General features: G+C 43.3%; 1 protein-coding gene across 1 annotated transcript in view; it reads right to left on the bottom strand.

The window, feature by feature from the left end:
* Positions 1-19135, bottom strand: part of ptprn2 (protein tyrosine phosphatase receptor type N2) — a 98299-nt gene that overhangs the window by 2316 nt on the left and 76848 nt on the right. Inside the window, exons 13-21 of the mRNA XM_047023888.1 lie at positions 18709-18912; positions 13342-13489; positions 12890-12963; positions 8261-8338; positions 6149-6268; positions 5696-5862; positions 3515-3568; positions 2385-2449; positions 752-825 (exon numbers count right to left, since the gene is read on the bottom strand). Coding sequence (XP_046879844.1) covers positions 752-825; positions 2385-2449; positions 3515-3568; positions 5696-5862; positions 6149-6268; positions 8261-8338; positions 12890-12963; positions 13342-13489; positions 18709-18912 — 984 coding nt within the window. The remainder of the gene's footprint in view (positions 1-751; positions 826-2384; positions 2450-3514; positions 3569-5695; positions 5863-6148; positions 6269-8260; positions 8339-12889; positions 12964-13341; positions 13490-18708; positions 18913-19135) is intronic.

Genomic DNA, 19135 nt, shown 5'->3' with positions numbered 1-19135 from the left:
CTCAACGTTAAGAGCTGACTCACTGCTAAGTGGAAGACAACACAGTATTAAATCAACCCATGAATAAAACATACAGATGATTCTTTTAGTGAGCGCAACTTCCAGCAACGCAGTCCTGCCTCCTGCCCCTGGTTTTACTTAATTTTTACTTTTCTAAATTGATTCTAAATGCAAGGCCACAAATGACACTCTTCTAAGGCCTATTATTTAAACTATGAGTGTTAACAAGTGTCACGATCTACTGGAAAGTTAAAAGTTGTCTGCTAAGAAATGTTCTTCTTACTGTAACAGTATTCTAACATAACTATGTTGAGGAGACTGTATACTTAAATGAGATGGAGCTGTACTGTATATCCCTATATATAAGAAGAGTACAGATATAAATTGCAACTATTTTGTTAACTCTGATGAGCAAATGAACCAGGCTGTTGTTGAGCAAAGCTCATTAGTGCTTCACAGCACATCTGGATCCCCCCTCAAAAAGAACGTGCAGTGATTGTTTACATACATTGTTTCCTCTAAGTTAACCCGCATAAAATAGGCTCACCGCTGCTAGAACGATATATGAACCCCACTAGCCACAACCATTGCCCCCACCCCTTCCCACTGCTTTCCCCGTCCTCCTCGGCCCCCCCCCCATCTCCAACCCAGACAGGGACTGTGAGAGACAGAGAGAGAGAGAGAGAGAGAGAGAGAGAGAGAGAGAGAGAGAGAGAGGCTGTGAGTGTAAAAGATTGGGGGTGGACCTTACCTTTGTCTGGACCATGCCGGGTCTTTGGTCTCTCAAGTGCTCCAGGGTAGCGGCAATATCAATCTCTTTAGCACCTGCAACAGACAGCAAATTGGACTGAGTTCAAAGCAGCAGGGTAATCCAGCTCACATCTGTCAATCTCCCTTTTCACTGGCTCCCTTTGGAACTGCACGCCAATTGAAAATTATTACATTCAACCCTCGAAAGACTTGGCAAGGAGCCATGGACTGTTTTTTTAGTAAATCATGTGAATCGACGTGGGTCAGAAATAGTAGAATAATGGCATTGATATTGCATTGAAAATATTATTCATTTTTCAAAATATAAATTGTATCTCCAATCTAACTCACTAAACATGTTCAGATGTCAATATTTTCTTAACTGGCGAATACTACAAACTAGTAAATCAACATAGATTATGTTTGAGTAGTCCCAACTGAATAACTAAAACAAACTACCGATGATCTCTTTCACATTTAGCTTAAAAAAATTCAACAACCACAATATTGTTGGAGCCAATAATACAATAGGACTTTTAAGATTCACTTGCCAGAAAAAAGGAAAAAAGGAATAACAAAAAAACTACGAGTGGGAGAGAAGGACAGAGGGAGATGGAGAAAGCCCCCAAGCCCTTCAAGACATTTTTAAAAGAGGGTGATGGAGAGAGAGAGGGTAGGGGCTGGTTAATGCAGCTGGACTTGCAGCTCAAAGTGCTCCAACACTTTCATGTTTTAGAAGTGTTGGATTCCCAAGTTTAGAAGGGGAGAAAAACTCCACAACAAGAAAAGGGGCTTTTGAGCAAAATAGCATTCTACTGTACAATGTATTCAGGAGGAGAGCGCAGGATGAGAAGATGAGGAGGAAGAAGAAGAATGAAAGGGGATTTACGTAAGACTGTGGCCTATAGACCGTAGCCTATAGACTGTGGCCTATAGACTTCCTCCATTACGTTGGAGGCTGACGGATGACTATTCTACTCTCCCCAAGACCAGATGAGCCTCCAAACTTGTCAAAGGTGAAGTTCCAAGGTGAAGTATAGAGCTAACTCTAGCTTTAGTCCTAGCTCTGGTCTTAGCCTTACCCTTAGTCCTAGTCCTAGGTCTCACCCAAAACCCTTGGCCTTAGACCCTCATCCCTTAGCCCTAGTCCAAGCACAAACCCTAGCCCTGGAAACAGATTTAAACGAGTGACACACTACAAACAAGTACAATTTTGTACTCTCTCACACACACACACACACACACATACTCCCACAACACAAACACAAAGAGGGAAGGTAGATCAGGGGCAAGGTCAGAGTCAAGTCTGATGACCTAATCTGATTAGCTGTGAGATGCCGGGCGGTCTACGATATAAAAAATGGGGATAGGGCCAGTTATTGTTCTCTGTTATTTCACTAAGCAGCCAATGCATTTGGTCAAACTAATTTGCAGTTTCTCTCTCTTTTCTTTCCTTATCTCCCTCTCTCTTTCTACACCTCCATTTCTTGGCCATCCCTGAGTATTCATTTGACTCAGTCAGTCACCCTCTAATGCATCCCTGAGACATTCCGCTTCAGAACGAAAGGCTTTCGCCGTTGCCTCGGCAACTCCTTCACACAAGCAGTGGAGAGTGTGATGGGGAAAAGACTTACCTTTGCCCATTCTATTGAGAACCATGTCGATCAGAATGTACGTTCCACTCCTGCCCGCTCCATCACTGCAAGGTTGAGAGAGAAAGAGAGGGAGGGAGGGAGAGAGGGAGAGGACAGAGGGAGGGAGGGACAGAGGGAGAGAGATAGGCGAAGCTCATTAAGGATTCTCAGAAAAGGTGCAGATTGGCCTTAGTCAATACTGAAATGTTGGCCCATCATGAACAAATAAAAACAGTTTGGATTTATTTAAGGTAATCCATTGCACCCTTTATTAATCAGTGCATAAAACAATTTGAATTATATCAAACACCATGTGTATATAAGATGAACAAGAACGACAAATTATATTAAAATGTTCAACAATATTTAAAGAGAAGGAACAAACTTTTTAAAAGTTTTTCTTTTGCGAACATTCAATAACTGACTACATTGACAAATTGTGTGTGATTTGGAGTGAGTGCATCTGTTGTCCCCCAACTTGCACAGCTATTGGACATCAGGAAATTGTTTTGGGGGGGAAGGGGGGAATTTGGAGGTTAGGATAGAGAGGAACATTGAGGGAGGGGGTGGAGGGAGGGGTGGGTGGGGAGATTGGGCGAGGAGGGGGCACAGGGGACAAAAGCTTTTAAATGCGAGCACCTTTTTTTCCCATTACTCCTGAGATAGCCTTGTGAAAAGCCTCTCTTTGTGCGAGCTACGCATTCAACAGGGCTGCATGCTAATTGCAAACAAGGCATCGCACAGGCACTGTAATAAAGGGCTTTAGCCAATAAAAACAGGAAAGCTATTCTGTGCTCCAGAGTTTCATTAAAACCACCATGGGGGCAGGGCCGGCCACACCAACCCAACACATAACTAGTCAAGAGGTGGCAATTATTCACAGCCCTGTCAGACTAGGGTTTGATGTAGCCTTGTCATCATAAGCATGGCAAAGAACTATCTGTGTACATTTGCTAGCATTGCTTCATAATAATTCATTAGAATACCATCATTTATTTCTAGTGGAAATACAAAAGGGAATCATTGCTGAATGCTAACTGTGTAAAACGATAAACACCTCAGCATTGCAGTTTACACTGCTCTTCATAATTTTCTTGTCACACACAGCTTGTTGTTGAAAGCATACTTGCCTGCAGTGGACAATGATAGGACAAGATCGACCCCGGTAGCACTTGTTAACCTTTCTGTAATGAAACATACAAAAGAAAGTTGGGCTGTTAACATCCAGCTTGACAACGTTTTGAGAAAATACACTTCAGAAAAGCACATCAACTGTCAACTCTACCATTGTATTCAAAAATAGAATTACTTACAAAAAAAGGTAGGCATTTGCACATAATTAAAACAAACTTAAGCAAAATCATATTACTGTAACAGGAACACATTTGCAGCCTATCACTCGAACACGGCTGTCAATCATAATCAGTCTGGGACAGAAAAAAGCCCACCTCGGCCAAACAAAAGGGAATGAAGGGGAGTGGTGTTTAGAACACGATATTGTGACACGTGTGTGTGTGGATGATGGATGCGGGTGGTGTGATGTCATGATCCGCGACGCATTAACCTTGCCCAATTATGAATGCTACACACCAGAGGCGCGGCGAGGGCCAACAAGCCTTTCAGACCCGTCTGTTGCCATGGCAACCGACTACAGCGGTCCCGCGCCTTTTTTCCTCTCCTTTTTCTCTCTCTCTCTTTTTTCTGCTTCTACATTATTTCACCCCACATGCATCACATTCTCATCGGTGATTCAAATTGTCGGTCGTGTAGTTCTGTGATAATCGAAGACACCGGGGTGTGAACCTCTATCTGACAATTAGAGCTGGACAATCAGTTTTAGCTGTCGCAAAAGGCGATCTCTAAAGCAAGCATTTGAACAATAACCCATGTTCCCACGGCAGGCACTGGAGTTCTTTGAGAGAGCTGGAGTAGGGAGAGGAGGAGAACTCATGCCAAAACCAAAAGAACGAGGGAGACGGAAAGAGGAAGGGAGACCGAAAAAAAAGGAGACAGCGTGCCCAGGCCAGGCTGAAGAGACACAGTTTCCAATGATCACTTTTGTGACTATGCAACTGGGCTCATATTACTAGCTGCAACATCACAAAAATGACACTGGCAACCGCTAAATAGAGAGTTGGCCATAACCGTGAAATGGATGTGTACCATCTGTGTTGATATGAGACACGTTTGAAGTTCCTACGATAGGGAGACACCCTGAGAGAAATACCAAAGCAATTTCACATTGAACATGGACAATTTAGCTTGGAGCTCACTAACATGTAAATGGTCTCCAAACAGTCAAACTAGCTGGACCTACCTCTGCAATGCAGGGGAATAATAGGTGTTATTTATTAATCATTTTGAATTTGAGAGCATTATTTAGGTTCAGTTACAATCAGTTCAGTCACAATCTACATGGTTCGATGCAATAAATATAATTATACATAAAAAACTAAATAAAACGTTATAGTTTTTCATTTCATACCCAAAATTACACACCCAATTTAAGACATTCACTTTGACAAAATACAAGCTATTGCTGGCACACTTGTATAGGTCATTGACATATGGTGCAAAATGATTTCTTTAAATATTTCAGAACATTGTACAATTCAAGAACATGTCTGTCTGGGAGGAACGAGTTTTACTTATTTTTATAGTGTTTTATAAATGTTTCTCTGAATTGGGTGACACTACCAGTAACCTCCTTCCTCATAATATCATTTGGAGGGCTGTTTCTATTTCCTCATGGGCATTCCCAGGGGACCAATCTGAGAACTCCTGCCAGTACGCATCAGAGGAGAAACAGGAAGAAGGTTATTCAGTCACTACCTTCCCTTCCTCACCCAGGATTTGAAGCTAGACATCTCCTATCTAATTGGCTGTTTAAATGAAGGTGCCTTTTTTATCCCTTTTCGTTCTTCCTCAAGCCAAGTCATGCAGTGCAGGGCTGTTAAGTTAATTTGCTGCATCACATGAGAGGGAGGAGGACAGGATCAAAGAAGCGGTGCAGAGACCCAGAGCTCCCACTGGAATACCAACATCAGCCCTTCTAAAGGAGGACAGGAAAGGGGACAGGATCGACCAACATCACCCCTTCTAAAGGAGGGGCACAGCAAGGACAAGGAAAAAGACCAGATAACAGGAGAAGAAGCAGCACCAAGCAAAAAGGAAAGTCCGCAAAGCAAAAAGTCTGGAGGCCGACAATGACTGAGAGGACACACTCCGACCAGGCAAATGGGAGGGGAGTCACTAAGGTTACAATGTCCATTCAGTGAGAGGGGGGGAGAGGGTTGGGAGGTCCCACCTACCTGCGGAAGTCCAGGAGGGTTCTGGCCGAGTCGGGGATGCCACGCTCCACCCAGGACAGAAAGTGAAACTGGGTGACGGTGCGGGTCTCATTGGTCTGTAGGTTCTTCAGGTAGAAACTCCTGACCAGGAAGTCCTCACACCAGATGTGTTCTGACACCAGGTTGACCTTTAGATGGAGTAAAGGGGAGCAAAGCAAATATTGTGTCCTGTCTTCTCAGTTACCATCCGTCTATCCATTTAGAGGAAAATTATGAAAGGTGTGAGATAAAAAAAATCTGAAATGAAAGTATTTAAGTTAAGTTAATTAGTCTACAGCCTCTTGTTCAGATTAAAACATGTTAATCCAACAGTGAAGCGTTCACCAGACAAGTCAAATGTGTTCCCTTCGATGGAACCCTCTACGACAATTGCAGGGATGTAACAGGAAGTGAATGTTGTCAGGTGGCTGGTACCTCATAGATGTGGTAGATGTCGGAGCCCTCGTCCGGCCAGTAGGGGTGACACTGTTTGACCCCATTCTCTGACAGGGGCGTCAGCATGACGATGACCACACAGCCGTTCTCCCACACCATCTACACATATAGTAGGAAGAAATGAAGTCAGCTGACTGCGTTGGGAACTCCCACTGGTTTGGATGGAAAACGGGGTAAATGCAATAAATATCTATAAAGACAGCCATTTTAGTGCAATTTTAATACCAGTAGAGTTGGTTTATTTTCTGTTTGGTCTGGATTATATTACCAGATTTTATACAGGGTGTACTGCATGTAAAGATTACAACTGTAGCAACATGCTGTATAACTTTGCTCTGGCCTAAACAGATCTTCTGATCCACTCCATGTTATCTTATTACAGTCTAATGTGTCAATGGATGAACTAGGCCCCAGTGAGATCATTAGGAAAATTAGGACAAAACATAAAACCACAACAGCCCTGCATCTTAACAAATCACTCGCCTTCATGATCTGGCCCTGTGGATGTCTTGTGACATAGGGCACAGTGGGCCAAAGTAGTCGACACAAAGTCATAATGACAGTGGTGTAATGTGAAACAATCTTCTTTTGTCAGTCGTAATCTCGAATGACCAAACTGCTTATCCTGCACTTGTATTTCAGTATAATTCACTTAAGCAACGATTATTATAACAGTAACATAAAGTGGTTATGGAGCTGTTCGATGGCCCTATCTTTTTACTGGACTGTATCTACTGAGCTAGGCTCAGAATGATTGTATTTTCTATCGGCCATGAGAAAGGAGGAGCAGAGAAGGATGGAGAGAGAGACAGAGTAAGAGACAGACAGAGATATGAATATTAAAAGAAAGGGAGACAGAAAGAAGAAAGAGGAGTAGAGAGATATGAAGAGAAAGAGAATAGAAAAATAGAGGAGAGAAAGTGTGAGAAAAATTGCATGAGAGTGAGAAATGTGTGTGTGTGAAAGAGAGAGAGAGAGAGGCAGCTCCTCCCAGGAGCCCAGAGGAGCTGAGGTAATGGACAGGGATGGAAAGGGGGAGGAATGATGGAGGGGAAAGGAGGAGGAAAAGAACAACTATGTTGAAGGAGTGGAGGAGGGGATGAGGCAGACATCCTGATTTTCCGGTTGCAGGACAGAGCTAAAGACTGCCAACACTTATTTATAAATGACGACTAATGTTTTGCTGATTGTTTCTTTGACAGAATAGGTATTCTTATGGGATGCTGAGGGGTAAGGTAACCCTTTAAAAGTTTCAAAGAGACCAGAAACTTTAACTTATTCCAAGAATAAAAATGCAGTCAGTTTCATATTGTGCCGTCATCCAACAATTCAACAATTATTTAACAATTCCATTAAGCTCTACAGCCTTGAAAATAACTAATTTAATTTAGATAATGGATATGCATGTATTCACCTAATGAAACCACAGACAAACAAAACACACAAAACAATCAACAACTTTAAACATTTCATTTCATCTACTTCCAAATGTGCAAATTAAAAAGTGACAGCAGTGTTCCAACCCAAGCCATTTAGAGCTGGTGTGCTCAATCAAAGTGCACTTCCCATACAATGGGAGAGAATAATGGCTTGATAAAAAATCATAATTGCACCCAAAGAGCATGCTACCTTGACACCCCTCAATCTCAGGTTTCGCATCATCAAGGATTTTAACGGCATTACTTTGCTACAGTAATGTGTCGTTTTAAACCACAGACCTACTTTGATAACACATGATAATGATCCTGTATCCTCTATGAAGTACGCATATTAATCGCTGTTTGTCAGATGATACAGCTTTCATGGGAGGAAAATCAAGAACTCACAATACAGTGGTACAGTAACACAATTACATTTCATCTGACATTATATGTAAAGGCTTCACAGCAGTCATACATGTTAATTGTGTTATTTTGTCTTGCTTTCAGTTGTTGCATACTCCCGCCCCCACCAGCAATTACCACCACAACCTTAACTCCAAATACTACCAATGCAAAAACAATAATCCCGCCAACATTTTACATCATGTACCTGTAGATGTAGCTAGGAGGTCAATAGAGATGTATATGACTGATAGAGAGAGTGATTTACCTGCCAGAAGTCTGCTACTGTAGAGGGTAGTGGGCCTTGAGAGGAGATGTAGGTGGGGTTCCGTGGATCGTGGTCCATCTTGAAAACGAAAAAACAAGATCATTTGGATTACAACTGGGTGAAACCATCAACTCATCAACATATCGTTTTTTACAGTTACTTAGAGACACCACTAACTGCAATCTGAGAAGTAAACTGCCAAAATGCGTTATTATTTTTTAACATGGCACCCTTGGGAAATCTTCCCAAATTTGTATAAACTCTGATCCTAACGTTTTCTATTTCTTATCATGCACACCTGATGCCTCTCATCCTTGAGCACAAGCACTCTGAACCTTTGCAGGTAGAAGCGTAATGTCTCCCTCACTCCAAGCCACGTTGTTTAGTTCTCTCAGAGGAGCGCTTTCTCCTTTTTTCTCTGCCCTTCCAGGACTCTCTTACTTTTCTCCACATCTCCTTCTCTCGCTCAGCACTCCTCCTCCATCTTTCTCCCTCCCAACCAGACTGTCACTCACCTCTATCCCAGGAGCGTGCCCATTCTTTAATTCCTCTGATTAGAGTTAACCCCGTGTGTAAAGGAAATGGCACCTCCACTCCAGAACATTATTGATGCTAGTCTCAGAAAGTCACAGAGAGCTGGAGAGATGGGAGGATGTGCAGTCTCCAAAGAAACCTCCAAACTGTGTGTGTGAATTTGTGTGTGTGTGTTTTGTCTGTCTGTGAGAGCATGATAAAGTATAAGTGTGGAGTGTTGGCATGCAAGGCCAGAGACACAGAGAGAATGGAGAGAGAGGCGGAGGAAGTGCTGTAGACTGTCCCTGATGCGCACTGCCTTTGTGGTCAGCCTGTTTGAATCTTCATAGAACAGCCTTCATATTGGAAGACACAATGAGCTCCACAAAGTAACTGAAGACATTAGCCTTTACCATCTCTTTTAAATGTCTGGGAGCCTATTTTTTTTTTACAAATAGCGTTTACACAACAACAACAAAAATGGTTAGGCTAACTGGGCATGAATCTTTCCTATTGAAGAAAGGGAGGGTGGCTATTTTGTCATTTGTACAAACAAGCACACTTCTCATCTTTGCCTTCATCCTATTTGTTCCTCCAATAAGTTTCCGCTTGGTGATTACAGCATCACACATACACTTCAGGTCCATGCTCTTCATTATGAGAGGGTGTAACGGAGCAGTTTGTATCACCCCAAATAAACAGTTTGCTTCCCACACCAATCATAGCAGTCACTGAATCCTTGTGGATTTACCCCAACAAGGACAGTTTAGGGGGCACATGGATATTTGTTCTGCACTTCTCACACAGAGACTCCACTGGCTGGTGCAATAGCTTTGCAATACTAAGGAAAAGACTTCAAAGTGTAGCCCATTTCTCAAGGTAGAAAAAGACTACTATGGAAAACATTACTAAATCATTGGTCTAAACCATCATTATGAAGCAGACATCATTTTAAATGGTATCCTATGATGTTATTAGCGGATCCTTCAATGAAATAATGATATGCCAGAAGTGACATAACCCTTTTGCCATACTTTCTGTAATTTGACATCTAAATTGAAGTATGGCTCGTATAATCACAAAATCGTGTTTCTATTGTAGGATTTCTATTGTAGGAAAAGCTTTTATGATTGCTTCCCCCCGAAAGCCTTTCAGAAATGCTCTTTGTGTTGAGCGTGATTGAGAAAAGCACGTATTGTTTGGGAGTACAGCAGAGGCCTGGATGAATCTCTGTGGAAGAAACGGGTCCTGGATCTAAACCTTCACTGAGTGACACTCATAACCATTATTACAGATGCAACTGCACAGCACAACCCCTTATGGCTACGGAGTCATTTGAATTGGGAGTCGTTACAAAGGAGACCGATTATACCCATGCCACGCACTTCGGCAAGATTATATGTAATAGCTCCCTCTCTTTTCATGAACATCTTTTTCTTAATGAGATGGTTGTATAAACTGTGACTAAGGAAGGTGATTACAGGTTTAACTAGCATAACCAGTTACTCTAAATAGAGATGGGACAAGTGCCAACCTTATATATATAAACTGTGTATAGGATGACTTATGTAATGATATGTATCTCCTATACCTATTCCGGTATATACATTTATATAGTATATATAAATGTATTATATATATATAGTCCAGTGTTTTGTTAGCATCCCCACTTCATCCTGGCCTCGTTGAAATTCCATGGATGGATTCTCTTTCTCTTTCTCTCTCTCTCTCTCTCTCTCTCTCTCTCTCTCTCTCTCTCTCTCTCTCTCTCTCTCTCTCTCTCTCTCTCTCTCTCTCTCTCTCTCTCTCTCTTTTCTCCTTCCCTCTCTGTCTCTCTCCCTCTCTCTCTTTTTTCTTCATGACAGAAATCTCTCTCTTTCTTTCTCTTTCTCCCTCCCTCTCTCTCTCTCTCCCTCTCTCTCTTTTTTCTTCATGACAGAAATGAAAGAGTCGAGCTGAGAGCTAGCTCCTGCAGCCGCTCTGTTCCGCCAATCTCAAGGACACAGGCGTACTGTAGGCCGCTCTGACATCAGCGCCTGCATACTAAAGCCTGATGCATGAGGAGGTGGTCCTTCTCCCCCTGCTGCCCACCCTGCACCATCGACTTCCAAAAGATCCAGACCATAGAGGGAGAAGAAGAAAAAACGACAACAAATGGAACCCTTTGATTTGAGGAGAAATGATAGTCTGCGCTGAAGAATGATGTTGTCTGTGTGCACGGTAGTGTACGCACGTTGTATTGCAAAGTGGCATGTAGCCATATGCTCGAGAAAAAAAATCCTCAAAAAAGTCAAGCAGGTTCCATGAGGTCTAGATGTCTCCCTGGACACCCAAGCCCAGATACTAACATCAAGATCAACAGGAGGAGGAGGGAAGTGGATTCTACAACTCAACCAAGTGGTAGAGCATTTGACTGCAGCATTTGACTGCAGATCAAGAGGACTTTCAAATTCTCCCCTAAACTTCGCTTTGGATCAAAGCATCTGCTAAATGAACATATTATTATTTGGGGGTGCTGTCTCAAAGCCATTGATGTTTCAGAGAAGTCATGTCAGAAGTGTCTCAGACCATCATGTCATGTCATGAATCACTGGTGGATTCCTATCAAGGTGACCCCATGCATCTCGGGATGGGTGACCCCACCCCCAAATTTATCCCCGTGGCAACCCTACCTCCCCTCCCTCACCACGCCACAGTCCGCTTCTCTGTCCCCCTACACAAACTCCAAGAAGAACGACTCGCCGTATTGACTTGCAGGGCCATTTCCCTCCAGACCTAATGAGGAGGAAGAGCGAGCGTTGACAGACGTAATTATGGCAGTTTTGCTCTGCTCAGTCAGGGGTCCCGTTGTGGTGTAATTACTATCCTTTCATCCGTATACCACTGGATCAGCTATTGCGGCACCAGCCTTACTTTGACTGCTAATGGCCATAAGGGGGGGGGGGGGGCGGGTATATGTGTGTTTGGTGCATGTGTGATAAAGAGAAAGTGAAAGAGGGACAGAAAGAGAGCAGGTCTGTGTGTGTGCAGGTGGGAGTCAGGACATCAGAGATAGAGAGGCGGACTCAGGACTGATTGCAAACCTATACTCGCAAAGCAAACTTTAACGTCTATGGTGTAACAATCCCTATTATTTTCAGCAAATTAATCATATAAGCAGTCTAAATATTGGAGTTAATGCATTATCAGAGGGGGGAAAGTAGCAACGTGACAGACAGACATCATAGGGTTTGGCCTGCTTCGATCTGTAGAGTAATAGGCTTTTAGCCAGACTGCTCCAGAATCTGTCCACAGAATCTTCTCGTCCGGTATTTGAAATGCAGAGTTTCCTGTTACTTCCTGTTCCTGTTACTTCTAATGAAATCCTTCTCCAGCTGCCTCCGGGGAAATCATGAATGGCAATCATTGTGAAATGTTTGGAGGAAAAAATAAATAAGAAAATAACCTCTGCACTCTGGCAATATTTGAGGCCTTTCCAGATTTGTTCAGTGGGAAACATTTATTTGGTCTAAATAATGTAAGTTTCTACCTTTGAATGTGAGTGATAAGGTTGAGCTGGTATCTCAGGAGGGCAGTCATTTCAAACCAGTAAAGGTAAACGCTTTGATTCTCTTTCACCATACAGGGAGAATCCACCGAGGTGTGTCGTGTACCAACAACAAAACTAAAAGAATCGATAGTTGAATTAATAACTAATCACAAATACCAATCATACTTCCAAACAAACATCTCGACAGCTTTTCTTCGAGAAAAAGAAAGTCAGTTTTGGATCAAGAAGCTCCTCTTCAAGCTTCACTTCGACTAACTTCTGTTTCTCTGCTTGGCGTGAGGGCTCCGAAAGCAGCACTTAGCACATCATCGCTACTAGTGATCCCTGCGATGTTGTCCCTTCTCTGCACTTTGTGTATGTGATCTGTCTGTTAGCTGAGATGGGATTACTTTGCAATGGGGATAGTAAAAACAAAATATCCCTTGACTGTGGGACATACCGTAGAACTATGCACTTCTGATCCTTGATCTTCTACTGCATTCTATATACACGTGCACATTTTATATACACGATTTGTACGTCTGGATAAAAATGAATAAAATGGAAATGGTTGAAGAAATACTGACTATTGGGCTGGCGTTGATGTAATCAGAATTGCCGTGGTTATTCTCTGCTTTCAAGGTGATCCGGGAGTGATCATCTGCAAGAGAGAAGACGTCATCCATCACACACTTCTCTTCCCAGTTCCATTTCAGAAAGTAGATATCAGGGAAAATATTTTTTTCTAAAAGGATGGAGACATCAAACTGCTTTCATCACCTTGCAAGATGCACTGGGAACACAACCATGCGGGACATGGGGACATGGGTACTCGCTTACCTGGGGTGCATTTGATTCGTTTTCGTCCCAGTAGAGGTACTAAAGGTTTCCTTCATTGAACTCACTGCATACCCTAAGTGCAGCTTTTGCTGTGCTGGAGTAACCAATTCAAGTGCACCCCAACTATTTTACTGTGTATGCAACCCATGTTGCGTGACACATAAGTGCAACATGGGTGAGAGGACGTTGGCATGCTTACACACGATCACAGCGTCCGAGCGGTTCCTCTTGTTGTTCTGCTCGCCCTTCCCCACATCACAGGTGCTGGGCTCGGCCTGGTAGCTGCACAGTGCCTCCCACTCCCTCTCCAGACGGTTCTTGTTCTTCAAGTGGTCCTCCATGTACGACTGGAGGACAAAAGGGGAGAACAATCAGCAACCATTTGGAACAATCAAAGACAACCGCCTCTGCGGAAAAAAAGATGAAGAGGTCCAAAATGGAAGGATTTTTTTTTTCTTTTTCTTTGAGAGAACAAAAAGGAGCCTGGTAGATGTACTGATTGTTAGTGCATCTAGGGCAAGAATAGCACCATGGAGAGAAAAGAAGAGACTTCTAATGTTTGACTTTGCACCTGGATTGCAGAGTGGAGCTTCAGTATTAAGATTTGCTGTATTTGAAGACGTTTCAAAGACCATCCCACTGTACCAACTGGAGCGAAATTCTAAACCCATGTCAAACAGTCAGTCTCCTTTAAAGCTATGATTAGGTGTTATGGAGTATTATCATGCTAAGCTTCTCCATGGTTGGTGTAAACATTAGAGGGAGGAGGAAGAGGAGGAGGAGGGTGGGCTGTGGAAGTGATGGATGTGTGTGTGTGTGTTTGTACGGGTGTGTGTGTGAGTGAGTGTGTGTTGGCTCCAAAAAATAAATAACCCACACCCACAATTAAGAATCCTGAAAGGTCTGTCTGCATTGGAAACACTTCAGGGGTGCTTCAATCACGTCTCTCAAGCGCTTGCACCGGCCCTGATAAGATTGTCTACATTTAAGCCGTCGCTCGGCAAAGACGAAATTGAATTCGCCAGAGAGACAAAGAAGAAAAGAAAGAGGAGGGGTGGGGGTGAGGAGGTATGGAGGGGAAGGATGGGTGGGGCGTTAAGCGACTCTCCTGGCAAACCAGGGCCAAGTCTTAGGGAGGAAGCTTAGAGGGTTGGGCCGGGGTGAGAGTGGACACAGTGCTGGCTTACGCACCTCACCTCCCTCCCCCCCTCCCCATAGGGTTAAATGGATGAGTCCGCCATTGTGCGAAGCAGAAGATTACAGACTCATAAACCGATGTCGGGGGTATGGAGGGAGGGGGGGGGGGGGTCAGCTGGGTAATACAATGAAAGCGATACCCAGCGCTTATAGGTTATGAAAGACACCGAAGGTTTGTTGGGAGGGAGAGCTGTGCTCTGCTGTTATCTTTGGCTCATTTCATTCTGCCAATCAAAAGAAGCGTACAGTGCATTTCTCAAACAATACAAATACAGTCTCCAGACAGACAACACATAGAAATGTGCTGGAGGATTAGCAGCAGACAATGGACAATTAGTCTCCTTCAAGACTGACATTCATCTTGGTAAAAAAACAAACTGATATCTACAGGTATAAGCCTATATGCCACATGTAGCCTATAAAACGGCTCATTTTTCAATGAGGTTCAAGCCTTCTTTAAGAAAAATTCTATTGGGATAAAGATTGTGATAGAAGTCTTTTCTAGCCTCATCCAATTCCCCTCAGAGACAGAAGAAGGGATTTTGATTACGAGAGCACAGTACCGTGGCAGTGATAGATCAAAAGCAAAGGTTCTAGCCATATGGAACCTTTCTTGTCACCACAGTATAATATATTGGTTTTACCTGGAATAAAGGTTGTACTGTATATAGCATTAAATGGTTTTATATTGTAATAAAAAAGGATTCAAAAACAGGTCGTTCTAACCAACCATTACATTTCCAAGGTGTTATTTATTCTCCAAGAAATCACAGCAATAACTCAGAACTAAATATAATTTATTGTACTTAAGCTAAACCTAGAGAGAATTCGAGTGAGAAGGTTTCTGTTTGTATCTAGTAACAGAGGTTACATCTGTGTAGTTGGTCTATTGATATGTAATAGAATATAGATTTCACCTTTGTACTGGGACCAACCTACATGGATTTAATCAAACATGGACTTCAAGACTCAAATTTAAATAGTATATCTATACAAATATAAGTGGATCAATGTCCAATGGGCACCTTCTCAACCTGTATGTCTTTGCGATAAAGTTTTCATCCATTGTCTTATGTAAATGCAGCACACTCACATCTGCATGACATGGGTGCAGTGGTGTCATCCATGATGAAATGAATGCCTGCTGCCTCTCGGACACTCAGACAGTCATCCTGTCCTCTTGACAGTGTGAACAAGCCCCCCCACCTTTCCTGCCCGCAGACACACATACACCCACACCACCCATTCACATCACATTAGTAAATATTTGATCTTTCTACTCCGAGAACCAGCACCAGAATTGCATGCAATTTATATAATGATGCTCTACTCCTGAACCAAAACATGTTCAAGACACACTCTCTCTCTCTATCTCACTTTTTTTATACTCTCTCTTTCCAGGCAGTTTATTTTTTATTATTTTTTAGTATGGCCCTTATCAGCCATGGTGTTTTTAGGGGAGGCAGTGAAGCATATCGTTTCTCCAGAGTCTGGGTGTCAGGGCTTTAGTGAAAGGAGGGGATTATGTCTGCCAATCAGAGGGGCTGCTGGGATGCCTGGGTGTCAAGGAAATAATGTGTAATCCTCCCAAGCAGCGCAGGCCAGCTGCAAGTACCTTTATTAGATCCCAACGGGAGCCACACACAACAGGTAGACCAGGCCACTCTTTATGTCCCTGTCATACAAACACTGTATATCAACCAACTGAATATATACCTGGGGGGGTGAGTTATTGTATTAGATATGTTACTCAAGTTCTTTGGATTTACTTGTTCACAGTCATGTGCCTACTGCCGACGCAAAACACTGTTGTGCATACAGTCTACACTGTCCAAATATTCCTTACTTGTAATCTCTTCACATGTGTAGGTGACCTAGGTTCATATTAGCAAAAGGTCATATCCATTAGGGCTTGGATAATAATTGTAAAAATTCACTTAACTATGAAAAATTGACGTTATTGTCCCCCAGTCTTTGAAGAAAATATTTAATAAGAGGGGGAAATAAGTAATCAAAATGTTGGACTGCCGCCTCGAGCTAGCTATTGATTTTCTGAAAGGAGGCATGTCTGTGTGTGGGGAGAAGGGGGGCATGGCAACAGCAGCAACCAGATCAACATCAAGACCCTATCTACTGGACAGTGGGAAACATGATGATGAACATACTCCCAGAGACTGTGGCTGGTGAGGAAATCTCAAAGAGAGAACACGCCTTGACCTTGATAGAATTTTAAGACTTCAACACATTGCTTAATAACAAAATAGCCCCTCTTGGGTTTAGCAGGATCCACTGCTTGTGCTCTACAGTGAATGGAGTTACATTGTGTTCACCCGGTCAGATGGGAAGCAGCTATTACAGTAAGGAGCTCTCCGTGGTGCTGAAACATGCTTGTGGCACTATAACTGAAAATGTTGTCACTGCCAAGGGTCTATTGATTATTTAAAAAAATAAGTACCGAACAGATTAATGTTTTGGATCAAAGAAATCCCACTTTGTGAATCTCATTTCTAATGAGGTCTAATGACCTTATTATTCCAGCGGTGTATGCAGGACACAGAAACAACGGGTATACAAATGTATAGTCTTACAATATTTATAGCGAAACAAAAGCAGCTAAACTCTGTTGGAGCAGTAAATAGCCTCTGGATCAGATTGTTTCTTCTGCTGAGAGAGTAGAGAGCAGAAGACACACTGTCTCCAGCTCTGATTCCAAACCTGGAGGTTCTTATATCAGCATAACTCCGCAGTGCTGGAAAGTGATTGCTTTGCCAGGTGTGTGATTGTATGCAGTCTATCCTTAAGGGGCAGATCTGGCTGGTCAATCAAATAGGGGGGGCAGAGTGTGTGAGTGTGTGTATGAGAAAGAACAAGTTTGTGTGTGTGTGTGTGTGTCTGTGCTCTCTAGGACCCCTGGCATGAGTTCTTCACAAAACAGAAAGTCATCTTCCCACTCGACTCAACAGGAATTCCGGTGAGCGAGAGATGGATAAAGAGAGCAAGACAGTCTATTAGAGAAAGAGAGGAGGAGAGAAAGAACGGGCAAAGAGAAAAAGAGAGTAAGAATAACAAGGATTCCAGTCCTAAAGAGAGATGGACAAAGAGAGGCGGGAAGTAAGTGAGAGAGAGTGAGAGCGAGCGAGAGGGAAAGAGATCAAAGAGATAGCGAAAAGATGGAAAAGAACTGGTATGGGATTGGCGATAACAAGGCAATCTCACACATGGTTTCACGTGGGATGGGAAAGGGCTTCAAAAGACAAACACAACATCTTCATGTCAATCACCACCTAGTCGAAAAGGAGTGAGACATGCCTTCATCGTGTTTTAGTGAACTGCTGCATTTTACTTAAATTCTAAAGAGAATCTGGTAGCTTCAGATAATAGTGATTTGGTTACTATTGTTACGCTAAAGAAAAAATACATTTCTATTCATTTGTTTTCATAAGTGTCCTCTCAACAAACCTTGACGATTGCAAAGAAAACCCCATCTACTTTCCCACTCAACATACGCCATTACTCAAACTCACTCTCATTTATTATAGACGCTCAGTACAAAAAGCTAGACGTGCACTGTGATGAATTCTCCTCCCATTAAAGAAAACACTGTGAGGCATCTATCCATCTCCTTTATCAAGCTTGTCTCAAATGAATGAAACAAAAGTTGTGCAAAATTAAAACAATCCATTGTGCTGCGGAACAGAGAGGGGTCCCCTGAGGGGCAGTCTGAGCCCTTTCTAAAACCAAACCAAACCAAACAAAACGTGAAATGTTACAATTGACAATCAGCTGGGTAATGATATTTCACTTTGGTGACGCTCTCATCCTACAAAGCAACATCACTGTCACTGTGCGCTCTGCAGAGCCAGAGAGGGAGGGAGGGACAGGGAATGACAGTGTGCCGTAAAGGGGAAAGAGAGAGGGGGAGAAGCAGGAAAGAGGGATGAAGAAGACTGAGGGAGAACAAGGGAGAGAGACACGCTGGCTGAGAGAAAGCTAGAGAGAGAGAAAGAAGGAGAGAGATACAAACAGGAGACAGATGGACATGAAAAAATATAACTGATTTGCAGAGGATAGGGAGAAGCAAAGAGAGATAAAAAAAGAAAAGAAAATCCAGACAGATGAACAGATAGAAAGCTGGTGGCTGTCAACAAGGGGAAAAGACGGTACACAAAGAGCTCAAATAACCATCCATGTTGGCACCAAACACTTCATGAAAGGGACATCACAATTCCTCATAAATGACATCATAATTCATGTCATTTCTGTGTGGTGGAGGCTGTATCCATTCTAGATTAATCTCTCTAGGCCAGTCTAGAAGACTTTTCCCTTACTGTCGTATAGGTACCACATGAGGGAAAGAGGAAGTGTTTACCAGGATCATGTGACCGGTGGATATGTCCATGTTGGAGGGGACGGGCTCGTCGCACCAGGAGGAGGTGCTGCTGCGAGCCGAGGGGCTGGCCGCCGGCCCGTCGCTGAACTGGGACGACACGCTGTTGAGGCGCGAGTGACGCCGCGTCTCCGGCCGCTCCACGCGCTCCGAGGTCCGCACCGCCATGCGCTGGCGACAGAGCTCCTGGGGGAGGGGGGGAGGAGGAGGGAGGAGGGAGGAGGGAGGAGGGAGGAGGGAGGAGGGAGGAGGGAGGAGGGAGGAGGGAGGAGGGAGGAGGGAGGAGGGAGGAGGGAGGAGGGGAGGTTGGTAACGGTTTTGGAGAACCTGCCAGAGCCCTATGGTCAGTCAGGACTGTGAACATGGGGGGATTCTTAGATTTCTTGTTTAGTTTTGGGACCTTTCCTTA

The sequence above is a fragment of the Hypomesus transpacificus genome, chromosome 8, assembly GCF_021917145.1.
Source record: "Hypomesus transpacificus isolate Combined female chromosome 8, fHypTra1, whole genome shotgun sequence".
NCBI classification, from domain to species: domain Eukaryota; kingdom Metazoa; phylum Chordata; class Actinopteri; order Osmeriformes; family Osmeridae; genus Hypomesus; species Hypomesus transpacificus.
Note: the sequence above shows the minus strand (reverse complement) of the source record. Positions and strands in the feature narration are given on the sequence as shown.